Here is a 17,561-nt window from a genome sequence, read left to right on the forward strand (position 1 = left end):
CATTAAGCATTTCAATTCTGTTTTCTTTCCTTATACGGTATTTTTGATATTGTTCAGTATTCAGTTGATGCTGTGTAAGTAGCTGGAGATCTGTTCAAAGATGGACTGGGTCTCAGTGCAGCTCAGGGGTGTCCTTGGACATTGTAGCTTTAGGGGTCTGGGTTGTCCCAGGCAGGAGCAATTGGGACAAAGTGATATTCAAGAGGAGTCTGACAGCTGTGGGAGGAAGAAGAGCAGGGTGTTTGCTCAGACTGTGTCCTGCACAGGCTGTGGTTTGCTCTCTGGCATGTTTCAGAGGTGGCTTGTCACTGCAGGGAGCTCTGGTGGCAGTTCTGCCAACCACCTCCTGTCCCTGTGGTTGCTGCAGGAAAGGTGCAGCAGAAGGGGAGCAGCCAGGGGCTGGGAAAGTCATGGGAGGGGGCAGAAGGAGTTTTGCAGGGAGAGGGCAATGCTTACTTTAGAGTTACTAGCTGAGAGTCCCCATGGTCCGTGGCCATCAGCTGCAGCAGGAGGGGTCAGCCCTGGGAGAAGAGGGACAGAGAGGAACCATCATGCTTAAGAACACTGAAGCAGCTGAGAAACTCTCATGCAAAAAAACACCCACTTGGGTCTCCTCTAGTCCGGCCCCCTGTGAAGCTGGACCCACGTTAAAACAAACTAGAGAGGGAGCTTTGAAGGGCTGTTGCAAGCACTTGGGATCCATAAGCGACAGAGCTATTCTGCCAGTTGGTTGGTCCCAAAGTTGGCTGACGTGAAGGGGAAAAAAACAGTAGGTAGGACCACTGCCCTGTCTCAAACCCTCTAATGCATAACTGCGCATTTGTGTGCAACATGGGGCCCTGACCTGCACCCCGCCACAGCCCCAAGAAACAAAGGATGAAATTATGGGCTGTAAATATAAACCCCTCCCTTTCCAGGGAAGCATCCTTCTGGAGCTAGTGATGGCTGAGAAAATGGCTGAGCTGATAGGAGGAGGAGGAGGGAGGCTGGTGGGGAAGAAGAGAGTCAACTGTCCAGGTCTTAAGTTCAAAGACCACATCAAAAGGTCAAACAGAGCTGCCGACAGCTTAACTGAATGCTTGGGGTTTTTTTCATACTGTGGAGCATGCCACAAAGCAGTGTGTTTATCTTCTTTCTGCCTTTTTTTTTAAAGAAATGAAACAAAAATCAATTTAATAAACATTTCTCATAGTGTGCATAGTGTGATGAACCGCAACAATTTTACAACCAGTTAATCTTAACGCTAGGATGCTTTGTGAACCAGGCTTCCACAGCATGGGGTTTGGCAGCCTCTGGGAGAGGGGGCCTGTGGGCAGGCTGGGGCCGCATCCAGAATGGTGCTGGGGGAAGGCAAAAAAGGGTGCTCACTGGCAGCGCTGGCTGCTGCAGTTGTGCCACCCCCCTCGAGGGAATGGGGGCACAGCTGTGGGGGAGCCGATGTGGATTGCAAAATAGGGTGACCGCGCTGAAATTCTGGGGGCTGCGGTGGCAGCACTGCGCATGCTCAAGGGGCTTCTCAAGTGACCAAAACCAGTGCAAAGTGCCCTCTGCTGCCATCTGGCCCAGGGCTGGTCTGTTTTTTGTGGGTGGTCTGGTAATGCCACCATTGCTGCCACCGCCCGCCCCTCCGCACCATCAAGGGAGAGCCCGACTGAGAGCGAGGGGGGAGGCAAAGCGCTGTGATCCCAGAGCTGCCTGCCTTTCTCTGCTGGCTTGGACTTCTCACTGTGTGTGAGGCAAAGATGTCCTGCACTGGCCACCAGCCACCACCTGTGCCGGTACAGAGAGGGAGGGAAGGCCGGGCAAGGGTGGGTGATGTTCATCTGCCACCAGGATAGTCCAGCCCTGCTCCCTGTGCCTGTGCTACGTGATCATGCCCATCTGTTGTTCTTTCACTTGTTTACCTGAATGTTAATGAAGCCAGACATAATGACTGCTGGGGGTGGGGGGAAGGGAAATAAAAGTTATATTTAAAAAAAATAATAATAAAAAAAAACAAAGCAAAAGCCCTTGTTAGTGGATTTTTAATGATGTGTTGTCATATCTTGTTTCTTTCCATCATGTAGATTTCTGCCATGTCTTCCAAGAGAACAGGCTTGTCTCGTTCTTGTATTCAAGCACAATTTGGGCTGCAGGGAACACAGTCCTTAGCTGACCCTCGAGGTGGCTTCCCACGAATGCGATGCTCTTTGCTTCATGCCTTAAAACATTTGTATTGTGGTGCTGTGCTGTTGCTCCAGATGGGGATAAAATTACTCCTGCCTTTCTGGAGCTAGGATTAAGCTGATGTGAGTCACTGTCAGACTCAGACTCAGCGTTCAACAGCAAGAGAAACGATAGTGGAAACAACCTGGCAAAGCACGATGCATATTTGGTATCCAGGGCGTGTCTTGGGACCTCAGCCTAGAAGCACAGCGGGGCGCTGAACCCTTCCCTGGCTGAGTGCAGTCCCCTCTGCATGCACCGCAGGTCTGACTCTTTAACACTGATGTGCTCAAAACAGATGAGTTGTACATGATGCTTGAGCTGAGACGCTGAGAGAGGGTGGGCAAACCAGGCCCCTTTAAGGTGCTGTTAAGTGAAGACACAGGTTATTCTTGGCAAACAGCAGTCCTGCTGGGTAGGAGCATGTGAGGCCGCACCGATAAACCACTGTGAGGGGAAGGGGTGGGTGGAATGCTCACAGACCACTTGTTCTCATGTAGCACTGACAACCCTGGCTTGCACTTCACTTAAACATTTTTCTCCAGAGATCTGAAGAACTTGGAAAGTCACTGGAGACTTTACTGTAGACTTCCAATTCCTAAGAATTATGACTGCAGAATCTTTTTTTGTGAAACAAGAATTTTCACAAAATAAAATACGACTGTGAATTTTTCTAAGCTAGACCAAGTTGGGATTTCTTCCAGTGGAATTCTTCTTTTCCTCCCTCCTAAACTGTTAAAAACAAAACACCAAACACTCTTGACTGTTTCTAATGAGTAGTTTTGGAGGTATTTTTTGCTTTGGCAAGCTCTATTTCATAAGCCTCTTTTGGGCTGTTTGTGTTGTAAGTAGCAATGTGCCCAATTGTTTTCTACTAAGACAGCTGGGACTAGCAGGGATAAATTGCTTGTGTCCTTTCCCTAATAAGAGCTGGTCTAAGGTCTAACCAAGATTTGCAAAATTCCCACAGGAGGGGAACAAAAAAAAAAGGCAGCCACCTCTCTCATGTGAGAGCTGCTTATGGCAGAGGTTTCTGCAGAGGAAAGCACCCTCACTGCTGGATCCTGGCTGCCCCCTCCCTCTGCATGCCAGCTCTGCTGGCCAGGCCGGGTGATGAAGGATGTGTTAAGATAGTGGCTGTGCTCATATTCCTGCTCTGAACTGCCCATTTCCTTTGCTAGGCATGGCAGGGTGTCCCTTCCAGCTAGGGGAGAGGAGCAAGTTCTAGCTCCAGGGCAAGCTGCCGACAACAGAGAAGACTGTTCTGAAAAAAACCATGAATATTTCAACAACCTCGTTTACTGGCAGGGCCACGTTAGGGCTGGGAAGAATGGAAATAGAGCCCCCAGTGAGGCAACATCTGCCATCAGTGGGTGCCGAAGGGGAGAAGCAAACAATTAACTTCCTGGCCAGCTCTTGATTAAGTGATAAAGACACAGGCTAGAAACCCCAAATCCCATCGGCACCACGCTATGCAGTTGAACTAGAGGCACAGTGTTAATCTGTGTATTTTTATCTGACCACTCCTCTCAGTTTCAGCCTGGGGAGCATCAGGTTGCCTTGCACAGGGCATAACCTAAGCAGGAGGGCGCAGGAGCAAAGACTCGCTGTTCCGTTGCGAGAACTTCAGCCAACCTTTGGCAACGTGTCAGACACAGGCAGGCTGGTGCTCTCACTTCAGAGCCCAGGGACCTGGAACAAACAGAAAACACCTCCCAGCCGCTGAAACTGCTGCACAACTGAAACCCACGTTGTTTTCACACTTGCAGATACATTAGAGGATACATAAACTTTGCAGCCAGGCATGCCAATGTGGACTGCCTGATGTTTCTCCACTGGGTTAGATGGCCCAGCTCAAGCACCAATGGGTGCAAGTAACATTTCTAATTAGAGTTTAATCACACCTTTTTTTTTTCTTTTTGAAAAATGGTGTTTCATGGCCCTGCTCTACTAGGTCATTCCCTCATGTTCCCCATACCCTTTTGCTGGGTACCGAAGAGGCACTGGTGTTAGGCCAGGTGAGATGGCACACATAGCACTCTGCCTGCCAGCTGCCAGTCAACTGGTAAGATTTCCTCCAGCAAGGGTTACTGGTGTTAAATGCAAAGCCCTGTGGGGGCTACAAAGTCGTGCTGGTTAATGAATCTCCTATAGTTAATGTTCTAACAAGGTTTGGAGAGTTTTAGGGTTTTGTGGTTTGGGATTTTTCCTTAATGTTAACTTCAAGGCCCTCAGCTGGTTCCAACGTGTTTCAGCCCTTCTCTACTGCTGTTAGTATCAGGCACACTGGGGCAAATGACAGGAAAGAAAAAAAATGAAGCAAGAAGTAGGAGAAAAGGTTTTTAGTACATATGTTCTGTAGCTAAACTGTAAATGAACAGAGACCCTTAACTGTTTTTGTTTCTTTTTAAAATTCCAAATAATTGCAGAGTATTAATTTTGCTTTTAAACTCTTTCAGTTCCCTCCCACACATGCGGTGTCTCTAACAGAAAAGGGGTTGTGAGTTCTCCCTGCGTGTCCTCTCCAGGCCAGCAATAATACTGTTATTGTGAAGAATCAAGTTGATTAAGACCTTCATAACCTGCCTGCATTAAAACTCACTCCACAGGAGCTAATTTTATGCAGTTACCTTATGGGGAAAAAGCACCAACATTGGTAAACAACACTGGAATAAATCTTCTAACCTGCTTAGCAGGTGAGCCAGGCCCGAAGGAAAGTGCAAAGTAAAACAGGTAAGTGAAGCTCGGTGTAGAGGAGAGGCAGTGCCAAGGACTGAATCCTGGAAACTTACCACATGGGAGATTTCAAGGCTATGAACAGGCTTTCCTTCCTACAAATGGGAAAGGGTAACCCAAATGATTTCCTTCAGCCTGTACCTATTCTGGCTTGGTGTTGACTGCCTTCTCCCAGCAGAGAAGGATGCGGTGGCCACTACTGTGCTTTTGCTCTTTTGCCTGCCAGGAAAATACTCCCTTCTCTGCCTCTCCTCAGGAGCTACAGCATCAGCCACGCGTGGCCAGAACAGCCTAAATGCCCTATTCCTTCCAGACACAGGAGATTGTGAAAATGCATCCGATCACTGTCTGGCTTGCAGGACCTGGACGGCTGTTAGGGAATCTCCTGCCACTTTCCTATAGCTGCAGGGAGAGGGGCCAGCAGTCCCTGCCAGGCACCTACCCTAGGCTTTGAGCGCAGCAGCAGCAGGAGCTGCCAGTGAGCAGCAGAAACAGTTTTCAGATGGGGGCCAAATGACAGATTTCTTTGCAAGAAAGGAGGACCCGGCGCCCAGTTGGCGGGGCTGAGACTAGTATGCATTTGCACACACTGCCCCTGCACATGGGGATGCGCTGGCTTTCCTGCAGAGCTGTGGGGCCATCTCTGCGAAGGAGCCAGCCCCTCGCACCCCCGCACCGGATGCGGCCACTGGCTTGGACAACGTCCCACGCTGCAGCTCAGAGCCACCTCCCAGCCCCCCACCCCTCTTCAAGCCACCTTAGTTCATGCCGGCGAGGGGAAAACACTTTACCATCTGTTCGTCTTCAGAGTCTGACTCATTATTTTTATTTCTGCTGTCGCCAAGCAATAGTGAAAATCCCAACACACCAGCATATTCACCGCTGCAAAATGTCTTGTCCTCAGCCACCAGAGAAAAAGCAGCTCATCTCCAGTTCTCCGCAGTTTGCGATAATAAATCTTCTGCAAAAAGACAGGAAGGAGGAAAAAGGTAGAGTCAGCTTGTGAAAGTGACCTTGGCCATCAACATACACAGCATCCAGGCAAAAAAATTAGAATGTGTGGCCTCTGGAAATGGTGGAATGGGGCTTGTCTCTGAAGGCACCCACATCTACAGGTGATGGAGAGAGTGGAGGTGGTATTGCCCTCTTCTGCCCCTCTGAGCCCCTAGTCTAGCACTGAGCCAGGGTTCAAAACAAAAGAGCGACATTGTTTGCACCCATTTATGGTGCACCCTGCTTGTTGCCAGCCTTACAGAAACGGGACATGCCACCACTTACTCCACATCCTCTTCTTGCCTCCTCCTTACTGCTGTCAGAAACTTGCTCCTGGCATGTCCCTGTGTTGTGGTTTAACATGACAAGCAGCTAAACACCACACACAGCTGTCTGCTCACTCTCCCTCCCCCCCGCAAGTAGGATAGGGGAGAAAATCATGAAAAAAGATAGAACTCATGGGTTAAGATAAAGACAGTTTAATAAGACAGAAAGAGGGGGAAATAATAATAATAATAGAATATATAAAACAAACTATGCATGATGCAATTGCTCACCACCCACCAAGCAATGCCCTCCCAGTTCCTGAGCAGCAGCCCCCCAGCTAACTTTCCCTCTAGTTTATATACTGAGCGTGACATTCATGTGGTATGGAACATCCCTTTTTGGTCAGCTGGGGACAGCTGCCCTGGCTGTGCCCTTCCCAGCTTCTCGTGCATCCCCAGTCCCCCACCACGGGCAGGGCAGTATGAGAAGATGAAAAGTCCTTGGCTTAGTGTAAGCACCACTTGGCAGCAATCAAAGTATTATCAACATTATTCTCACACTAGATCCAAAACACAGCACTATGCCAGCTACTAGGACGAAAACTAACTCCATCCCAGCCAAAACCAGGACACCCCGACACCCTGAACAGTGTTACACAGCACCGGCAGCCGTCACCCGTGGTTTACTCTTGTCTCCCTTTGCCTGTTCACCACTCCTGCGATCCTCTTCTGCTCACCTACCAGAAGACTCATCTTTTCCTTTCCTCCTCCCTCCAGCCGCAAACCCATGTGAACGCCTGTGACCGTACTACCATATGTGTATACATTAAAAAAAATAGGATCACCAAACGGGGAAACACCTCTAGAGCTGTTGTTTTAAAACCAGAGCACGATTCCAGCCAGATGGAAGACATTTTGCGCTAACCTCGTCATTGCTGCCAAATGTATTCCAAACACAGCCCTCATCTCATAAATTACTGTAGTAAGCAGCACTCCAGCAGACAAAAGTATGTATTTAGAAACTGACGACGCAAATGAAGTGGCTGCAGTTTATATTATGGGGGACTCGTGGTGAGGCCCTGCTTGGAAGGATCCAGCGAGGGCTCCTTGCTGTGGGTGCAGCCTGAGCTCCAGCACATCCCTTGGCAAAGCAGCCGGGGATGCAGAAGGGCTGGGATGCCACAGCGGGAAATTAAAGTGCCACTAAAATTATACAAAGTGGCACTACATGGTCATTTCTTCTTCTGTTGCAAAACAAGGGCATAGATGAGCTTTGCTTATACTCAAGGCCTATGGCAAATTACTCAGAGCGGGGTAATCTAAAGAGGTGAAGGCACAACCTTTACAGGTTCAGGCCCTTTGCAGGTATTGATTTAATTTAATGATGAAGCCCCAGAGCCAGGCCAGGCAGCAGGAGCCCGAGCCAGGGAAAGCATGGGGACAAGCTCTGCAAACCTCCCTTCTTCTTTTTCCTTAACACAGTGTAAAACAGCTACATATTGAAGCCACTTAGGAAGTGCATTTCCACTGAAAATTTAAACTTTTTGCTTAAAGGCAGTGGGAGGGAATCAGGAATCTTTGGCCAACACCAATAAAACATTTTCAGACAGGTTTCCACTTTTCGATGCACACACAAAAACTGTTATTCTGGGACTGAAAATGGAAACTCGCTTTTTTTTTTTTTTTTTTTTTTTTTTTTTGATGGATAGTGGTTTTATGCTCCAAGTGACCTGGGGTTTTCTGCTTAGAATATAAATACAAATTTTTAAAAAGAAAAAAAAAAGCAGACATTCCTCTGTACTCTTCATTGTGGCAAACCCCCGCTTTTCTGATGAGAAAACAAGCTTTGCCTGCCGTGTTTTTCTCCAGCGGCCATGGCGCCTCAGCCCCAGCCCCAGCCCCTCTCCATCTCCTCACAGGCTGCAAAATGGCGGGCGAGCGGGCGGCGCGGTACGCCCTGGGACCTGTAGCGCCCCCGCCGCCCGGCACCGTTTCGCCGCAAGCCCGTGATATTTCCCCCACGCCCCGGCTCCCAAAATGTCCCCCGCCGGGGAAAGCCGGCCGACTACAACTCCCGGGGCGCAGAGGAGAGAGGCGGTGCGGGGCCTCCCGCTTCCCGCCCTTTCCGCGCCGCTTTGCCTGCCGGGAGTTGTAGTCTCGCCGCCGGGCGCTGCCGCCCCGAGGCCGCTGGCGGGGACTCAATGTCCCAGCGCGCCCCGCGCGGGGCCGTGGCCGCGGCTGCCGGCGGAGGGGAGAGGCGGGAAAGGCGGGCGGCTGCCGTGAGGAGGCGTTGGGCCCCTGTTGTGTCGGGGTACGGGGTTCTTCCTTCCCCCTTCCCCGCCGTTCGCGCTGTGCGCCCGGAGGTGGCGGTGGGCCGGTGGCCTCCGTGCGCGGCGCCGAGCGGGAGTGGGGGGCGGCGGAAGGGGAGCCCCGGGCACCCCTGGTCGTGAGGAGAAGGGTGTGGGGGCTGGAGGAGGGTGTCAGCCCCCCGGGTGCAGAGGCCTGCGGGGGTGCAGGGGGGTTGTATCCAACATGATCGCGGCCCGGGGTAGGGAGCTGGGCCCCGGGCGGGCAGGCGGGACGGCTGGGGCTGCGGGCTGCTCCTGACGTTGGGCAGGGCCGCGGGCTCAGTGCTTCCCCCTCCCTGCGCGGCGTGCACTGGGGGTGTGAGCCAGGCCCTGGGGGCTGCTGCTCTTCCTTGGCCCAGCAGCCGCTGTGGGCACCGTCCTGAAGGACGGTGCTATGGCTGGCTGGGGTTGCTGGCAGGCTCTGCTGCAGTGCTGTCCCTGTGCTGGCAGCAGGCTCTTGGCCGTGGTGTGGCGTGACCAGCGTCTCTTTTCCTCACAGGCTACAGGAGGATGCACACAGCCTGTTTGATAAGACTGGGATGGAAGAGTCCAATGGGAACCTTCCCCTCCATAGAGACACCATCCTGTCCGAGGTGTGCTGGGATCGCGTCACCATAACAAACCCGTGAGTCTGTCCAGTGTGCTGTAAGGGTCAGTATGCTTGGCTACTAATGCTGTTAAGGCTAAAACATCTACTTAGAAGCAAAATTCTTCCTTTTTGTGTAGCTGCCCTCAGATAAGATATACACCAATTCACAGTCTATGAACACTTATGCTGCCATCTGAAAACAGCTTCTTTTAGTAGTCAGTTATGTGCTTCAACGTCTCTTCTAGGTTATAGTCATTACTTTCATGTGTTATGAAACCAAGCAGAAGGATATATGATTTTCAGATGATTGTTTCCTATTTAGGGGTTACACTGAGGGCAGTGCTTTCAAAAGTAGTCATCAGATCCCTTTTGTCAAAGCCAGACAGACTTTACACAGCACTCGGTCTGTTGAATACTTCAGAAGTTTCTGTATGTTTTAATGCCTCATGAAATTCTGGCCCTAACTGTGAATATGACCTTTATTTGAAAACGCACCTCTGTGGTATCCATGGTCTCTTTTTTTCACAGCATTTAATAGTTGAAATGCATAACTTATTTTATATTTTCTTAGTTGCAGTTAGTACTGTTCATTTAGTAATGGTTTGCTGCACATGCAAATTACAGGTTTATTTTTTTAAAACCTCTCTCCTGTTCTACAGAATAAGGTTGGCAATGTGAATGTGGAGACTGAGTAAATATTATTAGGCTGTGTGTTGTTCTTTTGCCAAAAATCCAGGAATATCTGCAGACTTTTATATTAGCAGGAGTTTGTGTCTGATTTAGAAACAGCTTTGGATGATTCAGGGGAAAGGAATTATTTTTAAAACTACACTTCCAGTGTCATGATGGAAATGTTTGTTTTCTAGGCTGGAAGTGCTGAGATCTTTGGTGGCTTTAATTGACCCTCAGGAGGGAAGCTGATTCAGTCTCAAGAGAAAGTGAGTGACTAACAGACTCTATGTCTGTTTACTGAATCATTTCAGAAGCACCTATAATTAGGTTAGTTGAGCTTATTCTAATAATATATTAGAACTGTTTCTGTAATTCACGTTTTTGGGAGCTGAACAGAGGTGTGTGTTTGCCAGTTCTGTTTCTGATTGCCCAGCGAGCGCTAGTGTGATCATCAGCTGCCTCTGTTCTGCAAGGTTCCCTTTGAGCAGGAGGCAGACTGAATCAGATGTTCCAGCCGCTAGTGCAAGTCAGGCTTCAAATCGCAGTCTTTTTACTGAGTGAAGGGCCAGCTCTAGCAGCCCCTTGGTTGCAGCCTCCTCTTGTTTCCATGCAGACACATGGCAACTGCAATTACTTTTCTTAATCCAGTGGGACTGATTTCTTGAGCTGGCTCATTTTCTGATTCCAGGAATCTAGTACTGACGTGAGAGCTTAAACCCAAGGAAGGAGTGGAGCTTGTATTCTGTCACTTGAAAGCAATTCTGCAGCCGTAACCCTGATATTTTTGTGGCTTCTCTGACAGTGACCTTGATCAGTGATAGTGTCCTTTATAATAGGCAGAACGTGATGATTATTGGGACAGGAGGTACAGTGGCTAAGGCAATAAAGGATCGTAATAGCCAAAAGAAAGTGTGAGAGGTTAGGATGTGTTTTTGTGGATTTATACAGTATGATAAATGCAGGGTGTAATTTGGAGAGGTCATTGCTATCTTTTGGAAGATGTGTAAGACAGTTATGGGATATTCAGATTTGCTCAAAAACTTTATGTTCATCTTTTAGTTACTGGACCTGCTGTAACCTTTAATGAAATTTGGTGTGCAACTTGATTTTTAATTACTTCATATTCTTTTATTGAGTCTTGTGCAAGTCTTTATTTTTAATGTGCATTCATTCCTTAGATAATGTTTTCATTTCAAATTGCCTAGTAATCCTTGAAGTACAGCTGCTTGTGATATTGCAGTAATAATTATATTGCATGACACAGAATCATAGTCTCGTACTTGGTTCTCCATTCACAGTTGAATTTTTATGCTCCATTGTATTCTAGGCATTAAACTTGCTGGACATTTGGAAAACCATATTTGCAGCTGTTCCTGGGCCTATGTGAGCGACCTCAGTGGACTGACAGCTCAAAGATGGGAGATCAGGGTGCAGATGAACCTTTTCTGGGAATAGTGGCTGGTGGTGCCACAGACTATGAAGGAGTTCTGCCTTCAGATACAGTGTCACTCAGCGATTCTGATTCTGATGATTTGGGCTTAGCAGATGAAGCAGAAGTTGATACAATATCTCCAGAGGAGCCATCTGTAGATGATGGGGATCACAGATCAAGGGAGACCCCTGACTCCTCAAACAGCAGTCAAAGATCTCCTGTCCAGCCGTTCCATCTGAGGGGCATGAGTTCTACATTCTCCCTCCGTAGCCAGAGCATTTTTGATTGCCTGGAAGAGGCGGCCAAGTTATCTGTGCCCTCAATGCCTGAAGATAATGTTGTCGATGGGAGGTTTAAGCGTCCATTGCCTCCAGCCACAGTGTCAAGTAACATGGTTCCAGAAAGCCTGGGAAAGCAGGCCAAGCCAGTGCAGGCTCCCAAAACTACTCCTGCAGTGCCTGACTATGTGGCACACCCAGAGCGCTGGACCAAATACAGCCTGGATGGAGTTTCAGAATCTAGTGACAAGACTAACAAGGCAGTGGCCATGGAATTTCTAGAGGGTTTGAAGAAAAGAGAGGAGGAACAAAGCTCAGCTGCCCAAGATAGCTACACCCCATACTTCAACCAGGACCCTTCCAGCTGTGGAGCTGGGAGGATTGTCTTCACCAGGCCAACAAAAAGGGGTGTTGATGGACTGGAAAAGAAAACATCAGCATGGGAGGATGACAAGAAACATGTGACAACAGATCTGAAAGGAAAATCTCTTAAGAAGACTGATGACTTGAGGGAAGAGGATAAGATAGAACTGGGGCACTTAAATAGTGCAAGTGGAAAGGCAACAGAAGAGGACGAGTGCATGATGGCAGGGGACCTGAATACAGATGATAAGCTTAGTGCAAGGTTTAGTGGTGTAGGTGAAGAGCCACGGGTGGAAACAGTTGGATTCCATTGCAGTAAGAAGAAAAATAGGAAAAATTTCCGACCTAAAGTAGATGATGAAGGGGAGGAGGAAGAATCCTAAAGGCTGGAGCACATTGGAGACAATCCAAGGATTTGTACTGTCTTTGGATATGTTTGGTTTTTTTCTCTGACTTTTTTTTTCCTGGTCTGGAAACCACGTGGTAGCTTTTTGTCTAATGGTTTGCATCGTAGCCATCAAGAACATTTTATATTGTTAGAAATTAAGCTACCTAAAATACACTCCAGACTCTTTGTTCGCGAGAAGTCTGTGGGCACAGGATAGTTGCACTCTGGCAGGGGAGAATAAAGTGCGCTTTATTTGCTCGAGCAGCTCCCAGGGGCTTCCTCTGGAGCTGAAGTAGCCCTGAGCGCCAGAGAAAAAGATGTATTAGCTAAAAGACTGCAAGGTTTCCTACTAACCCCCAAATTTAGAGCTGTTCCCAAATCCTATAGATTCCTGGAACAAAGATGATGAGCTCATTATGCAGAGATTTTTAAACTATGAAAATCAAACCTAGTCTTCCACTAGAAGTGATTTCTCCTGGCAGTGTCCCAAGGAGGAAGACTTTTTAAAAAATATATAGAGAGATATATATATATACACATCCTTCTCTCATTGCCATTGAGAATGAAAGCACAACAGTGTCCAGTCATGAGTTTAGAGGGCCCAGGTGGGAAGTAGCAAAACTAATTTTTTTTTAACGTGGGCTTAATATTTACCTTATTTTGTGTTACATGACAAAAATTTTAAAAAAGAATGTTTCCTGCGGAGAGGTACAACTCTGGATACATGCTGGTGAAGACATGTTCAGGATGGCATCAGCAGAGTCACACCATGTTCAGTGTGGATCAGAGTTTGCAACAGCTTCAGTTGTCAAGTTGGGCAGCAGCTTTTCCTCGTACTGGTAGGCTGTGATATGATGATTCTGGGCCTGCATATTTGTATGTCCTTTCCAGGTGGCACTGCTTCCACGTTGGTTCTGTGTGTGGATTTGGTGGGAATGAGTATGGTGGGAATGGGTATTTACACCAGAACTGGATTTTTTTTTGTTCTTTGGGATTCAATAAACTTTAAGTTGTAGCTTGGTTTCTTCATCTCTTTGAACCCTGCTGATTAATGCAGCAATAGGAGTTTTAACAAATACTCAGTTTATTCGATTTGAGAATTGTCTCGAAAAGCTTCTAGAATGTTACTCTAAGCTTACCCTCTGGTAGCTTATTCCTCAAGTCTTATATTTTGGATTCTAAAATGCACTTTTTTAACATTTTCAGTCATTTTAGAATATATAGAGAATCACCTCATGGGATGAATCACTTCATACAATGAATCGCATTGTAATGAATGTCAAATATAGTAGTTCTTCACACAGAATGTTAATAAATTTTACAAGTAAGGTTAAAAGAAAGGTTATATGATTTGAAAGTCAAATTAGTTCAGGTCAGTTTGGACTGACATGGGTTTTTTGCCAGTTTTCTAAATAAACCAAGCCCAATGTTAGTATTTATAACCATATAGTGAAAGAATACTTCTTTAAAATTTGCACTCCTTCCTGCTAGACTGTGCTTGCTCAAACCCTGATGGATATTTGAGGAGGTTACTTCCTCTCTGAAGGTGTCAGCACCTTATCAATAATTGACTGGTAGGAGCAAATCATTTGGGTCTTTGTGTTTGAACAGATGAACCATTTGGCAGCAGAAGCAGAAAACAATGTAAAATGAATATTGTTGCTCCATCTTTTGAAATTCGCCTTTTAAATTTTAAAAGCTGAATGTATTTTCTCATGAGTATACAGTTCAATGCACATTAATTAATGGGTCATTGCTAAATAAATCAGTTGATCCAGTGCATGTGAGTAGGACATAACAACAGTTCCGAATAGCTAGATTTCGGTTTCCAGTGGATAATTAATGTGCCATTTCAGAATGGAAGCTGCTGCCAAGAGCGGGACATACTGGTTGTATGATATGCATTATTTCCTAACAAAGAATGTAGCTCAGTACAAAGTTACTGGTTTGTAACTGCTGCTTGTCTAGGGTGAAGAACAGCTAGGACAGTACCAAAATCCCATCAGTGTTAATGGGGTCACTGAGGTCTGGGGCACAGCTGAATAACCTGGAGAAACACCTATTTTACGAAGACATCATAACAAGATTAGTATCTATTAATAAAAGACTCGGAAAAGTATTTTTATCAGATCTGAGATTTCTTATTTTCTGCCTCTGGTAACAGAGAAAGCGTTTGCGCAACCAACATTTACATTGCATAGAAGCAGTGTTACATGCATGAGGAAATTAAGTTCATTTGAAGCTTATCAGTGTAAGAAAGACCACAACCCAACACTTCCCCCTTCCGATGCTGTTTATATTATTCCAAAGAAATTTCCCTTTAAAGCATGATAGTAATATTCATTTTATTGGTGTATCTTTTCATACAAAATTCTATTAAAGCATCTAACTTTTGTATGCTAAAAATGTATGTGCCAGTTGAAGTAATCAAAAAACGACTGTTTGAATTCTTGGTTTGTAGGAGCATTCTTGCTACGCAGTCTTGCTTTAAAATCTCTAAGTGTTGGGGTTTTTTTTCCCTGACCTTTGAGAGAGAAAAGTAAAATGCAATCAGAAAACCGCTAATGTGTAGATGCAGTGTTCTGTGTGGCGTGATACACAAAGGCAAAGTTTCCTTTAACAGCAGCAAGCTGATAGCAATTGTGTGGGGGTCGGTGTGACTGCGGGAGGGTCACCTGTGTTGTGTTTGGAAAGCCGCTGCAAGGCACCGCACGCTTGAGGACCATGCCATGAGATTCCAGTTCCTGGGGCTGAGTGAGGAGCCCTCAAGAAGGAATACCAGCAAAGGAATAACACCTCACCGAAGGCAGCGTGAGGAGAGAAGATGGTAAGTGCAATCATTTGAGGGTTGTAAGAACTCCAGGAACTGTATGGATTGTAATAGTTCAGCATTCCAGGCCCTTTCCTGTGGAAACTATTTCTTGATTTCCTTTCCAAGCAACTCAGAAATATGAGCTTGCTTTCTTGGCCAAGGAAGCGGCTTGTTTTTAAGTGCGTAAATGATCACCCTTCTAAAGGGAGACTCCCTTGAACAGAGAAATGTGGAAATGAGCAATGTGATGTTGGACTGAGGGTATGGTATTTGGAGAGCAGAAGGCAGGTTGTAATTTCTAAAGGTGGTAGAGTCACCCTGGAGAAGAAAGCTTTTGGTGTGATTTGTGGAAAGGAGTTTTGGACAAAGGACCAAGCGATAGAAGAGCAGGAGGGAAGAAAGCCCAAGAAATTGAAGGAGGAAGAGCAAGAAATCTCAGCAGTGTCAGGCATTGACAGTGCTTGGCATAAAGGCTTTGAGGCCTTTGTGAGATTAGGATTTTACTTCTACAGAAGTTCAGTAGGACAAAAGGTTTAATCTGAAGAAATGAGAGTATAATTTAATTATCAATGAATGTGATGTCACTCTTGGACTGATCTGCACACTCTTCTTTTCTTCCTGGCAAAGGCACGTCTGTGTTTGCATTCATCACACCTAATAGGATTGTAAAAGCCATGTGCTTGTTTAAAAGCCTTAGGACAAGGGGCACATAATAGTAATTACCTAAGAAACTTTAAAAAGTTGAAAATAATGCACGGTAAAAAGATACTGTAGATTCTACTACCTTGCATTTGCTCAGTAAATGACAGAAACAGGTTTCTTCCTTATTTTTCCAACTATTTAAGTTTCTGATTTTTATGTAGTTACAGTATTAAAATGTCTGGGGAACATGCTACAGGATGTTTTTCCTTACTGGAATGTTGATAATGAAGCAATTTACATTATGTGTTTTATAAGCTTCTAACAGAATTACGTCAACTTTGAGGTTAGTTTGAGTCTGAGTGATCTGAGGTCCCGTCATATCACAAGTTTACTGAGTTTCCAGCTACTTCTTTTTCCCATATAGTATATATGTGTTCAGTTTACGGGTTTTGGAGATTTTTGTGCAATAGGTAGTAATAGGTAGATATTGAAATAGATCATTAAGAAGAAGATCCAAAATCTTTATTGTGTTGGGTATCCTGTGGTGGCTGACAATCTGTTTCTGTCTCTGATGTTTTAAACACCAAACAGTAGAGCCCTGGGACGCAGGACAAGATTCTTAACTGACATAAATGTTTCCAGCTCTGTAGGCAAGTGATCTGTGTTGATTAAAACAAAGTAGGAGGCTCACTCAATGTTTTTTAAATGACTTGTTATCCATAGTAAATGTTTTAGTAATACTTTGGTAGTTCTATCTCATTGACTCAAGAAACCCCCAAGACACAATCATTTTAAGAAACGCTGCTTACATGCTTAAAAGGTTGGGTGAGATCATTCTAAGCCACACTAAGTGACAGTTCTTTCCACAAAGCTTTTAAATATACTTTGCAAAAGGTAATTTTTTCATTCTGAAGTATGAATATTCTGTTCCTTGTTTATATTCCCATTACCTCTAAGTATATTCCTCTGCACCTCCTTCACCTCCCTATGTGCTTCTTTTCCAATCTTTTTTTTTTTCCTTGCATTTTTTGACTAAATTGTTCAGCCGTATTAATTAGCGTTTCCATTAGTGTTTTCAATACTTACATGAATAGTTTGAAGCTGGTTGGTTGCACAAGAGGTTGGTTTTGGTTAGAACTTCTGCCATTGAGGAGATAACAGCTGTACAGTAGCAAATCTACAAAATAGGTAGTGGTTTCTTCATCAGCTATTTTTTTGTAGTACTGTACCCATTCTTAAATTTGCAGGAAAGATAATCTAGGCAGCAGACTGAAGCAGCACCAGAAATACCACTTTTTTTTTTTTTTTTTTTTTTTTTTAGAAATAGTTGAACTGTCTTAGAGGAAGTTTTGTATTAAAGGAAGAGGAAAATTTGTATTAAATACCTAATATTGCATTATCTCAAGCTGGCACAAACTTGTTAAAGCTTTCCTTGTGTGTTCCTGTTGGACCTGTATTTGGTGTAAACATTGTTCATTGAATAGCATGACTTTTTTCAGGAAGCCATAAAATGGATAAGAAACGAGAGGGAAACTGCAATGGCACTATTTAGATAAGGAACTTTCAGTGAGGCCAAATTACACTGGAGAGTTCTAGGCACAAAGAAAACAATAACTGTTGTGCTATGTAGCACACGGTAATGCTGAGCATTTTCAGACTGTTTAAAAAATGTTTGTTTATATTTCAAGGGTTTGTCATCAAAAGCTCAAGATAGGATTTCCTTCTATTATTTATGTTTCACATTTGTATGCTAGACACTCCCTTTGAGAAGCTGGTATCTGATATCTAAGAAAATTAGAAAAGCTGGTGTCCAAGAAGATTAGTCTAGGTCACATCA

The 17,561-nt window shown here is 45.5% G+C and overlaps 2 protein-coding genes across 8 annotated transcripts in view; one reads left to right on the forward strand and one right to left on the reverse strand.

Annotated features, from left to right (window-relative positions):
* Positions 1–8,423: 8,423 nt before the first annotated feature.
* Positions 8,424–14,288, forward strand: TSSC4 (tumor suppressing subtransferable candidate 4). 7 transcript variants are annotated; one of them, XM_065636058.1, is made up of 4 exons: positions 8,424–8,511; positions 9,048–9,199; positions 10,004–10,075; positions 11,137–14,288. In XM_065636058.1, exon 4 carries the CDS (start codon positions 11,225–11,227, stop codon positions 12,263–12,265), a length of 1,041 nt encoding a protein of 346 aa, XP_065492130.1. In that variant the 5' UTR covers positions 8,424–8,511; positions 9,048–9,199; positions 10,004–10,075; positions 11,137–11,224; the 3' UTR covers positions 12,266–14,288. The 7 variants fall into 7 exon arrangements, with proteins under 7 accessions (XP_065492130.1, XP_065492128.1, XP_065492127.1 ...); XM_065636056.1 differs by having other exon boundaries at positions 9,048–9,173; positions 10,004–10,136; XM_065636055.1 differs by having other exon boundaries at positions 9,048–9,173.
* Positions 14,289–15,641: 1,353 nt separating this feature from the next.
* TRPM5 (transient receptor potential cation channel subfamily M member 5) overlaps positions 15,642–17,561 on the reverse strand; it is a 39,503-nt gene continuing 37,583 nt past the window's right edge. The window contains exons 23-24 of the mRNA XM_065635929.1: positions 16,811–16,901; positions 15,642–15,736 (exon numbers count right to left, since the gene is read on the reverse strand). Of these exons, the coding sequence (XP_065492001.1) occupies positions 15,642–15,736; positions 16,811–16,901 (186 nt within the window). The remainder of the gene's footprint in view (positions 15,737–16,810; positions 16,902–17,561) is intronic.

This window comes from Caloenas nicobarica, chromosome 5 (assembly GCF_036013445.1).
Source record: "Caloenas nicobarica isolate bCalNic1 chromosome 5, bCalNic1.hap1, whole genome shotgun sequence".
NCBI lineage: Eukaryota > Metazoa > Chordata > Aves > Columbiformes > Columbidae > Caloenas > Caloenas nicobarica.

Coding starts and splice junctions, on each gene's coding strand:
- TSSC4 (XM_065636058.1), top strand. CDS start 11,225: ATGGGAGATCAGGGTGCAGATGAACCTTTTCTGGGAATAGTGGCTGGT.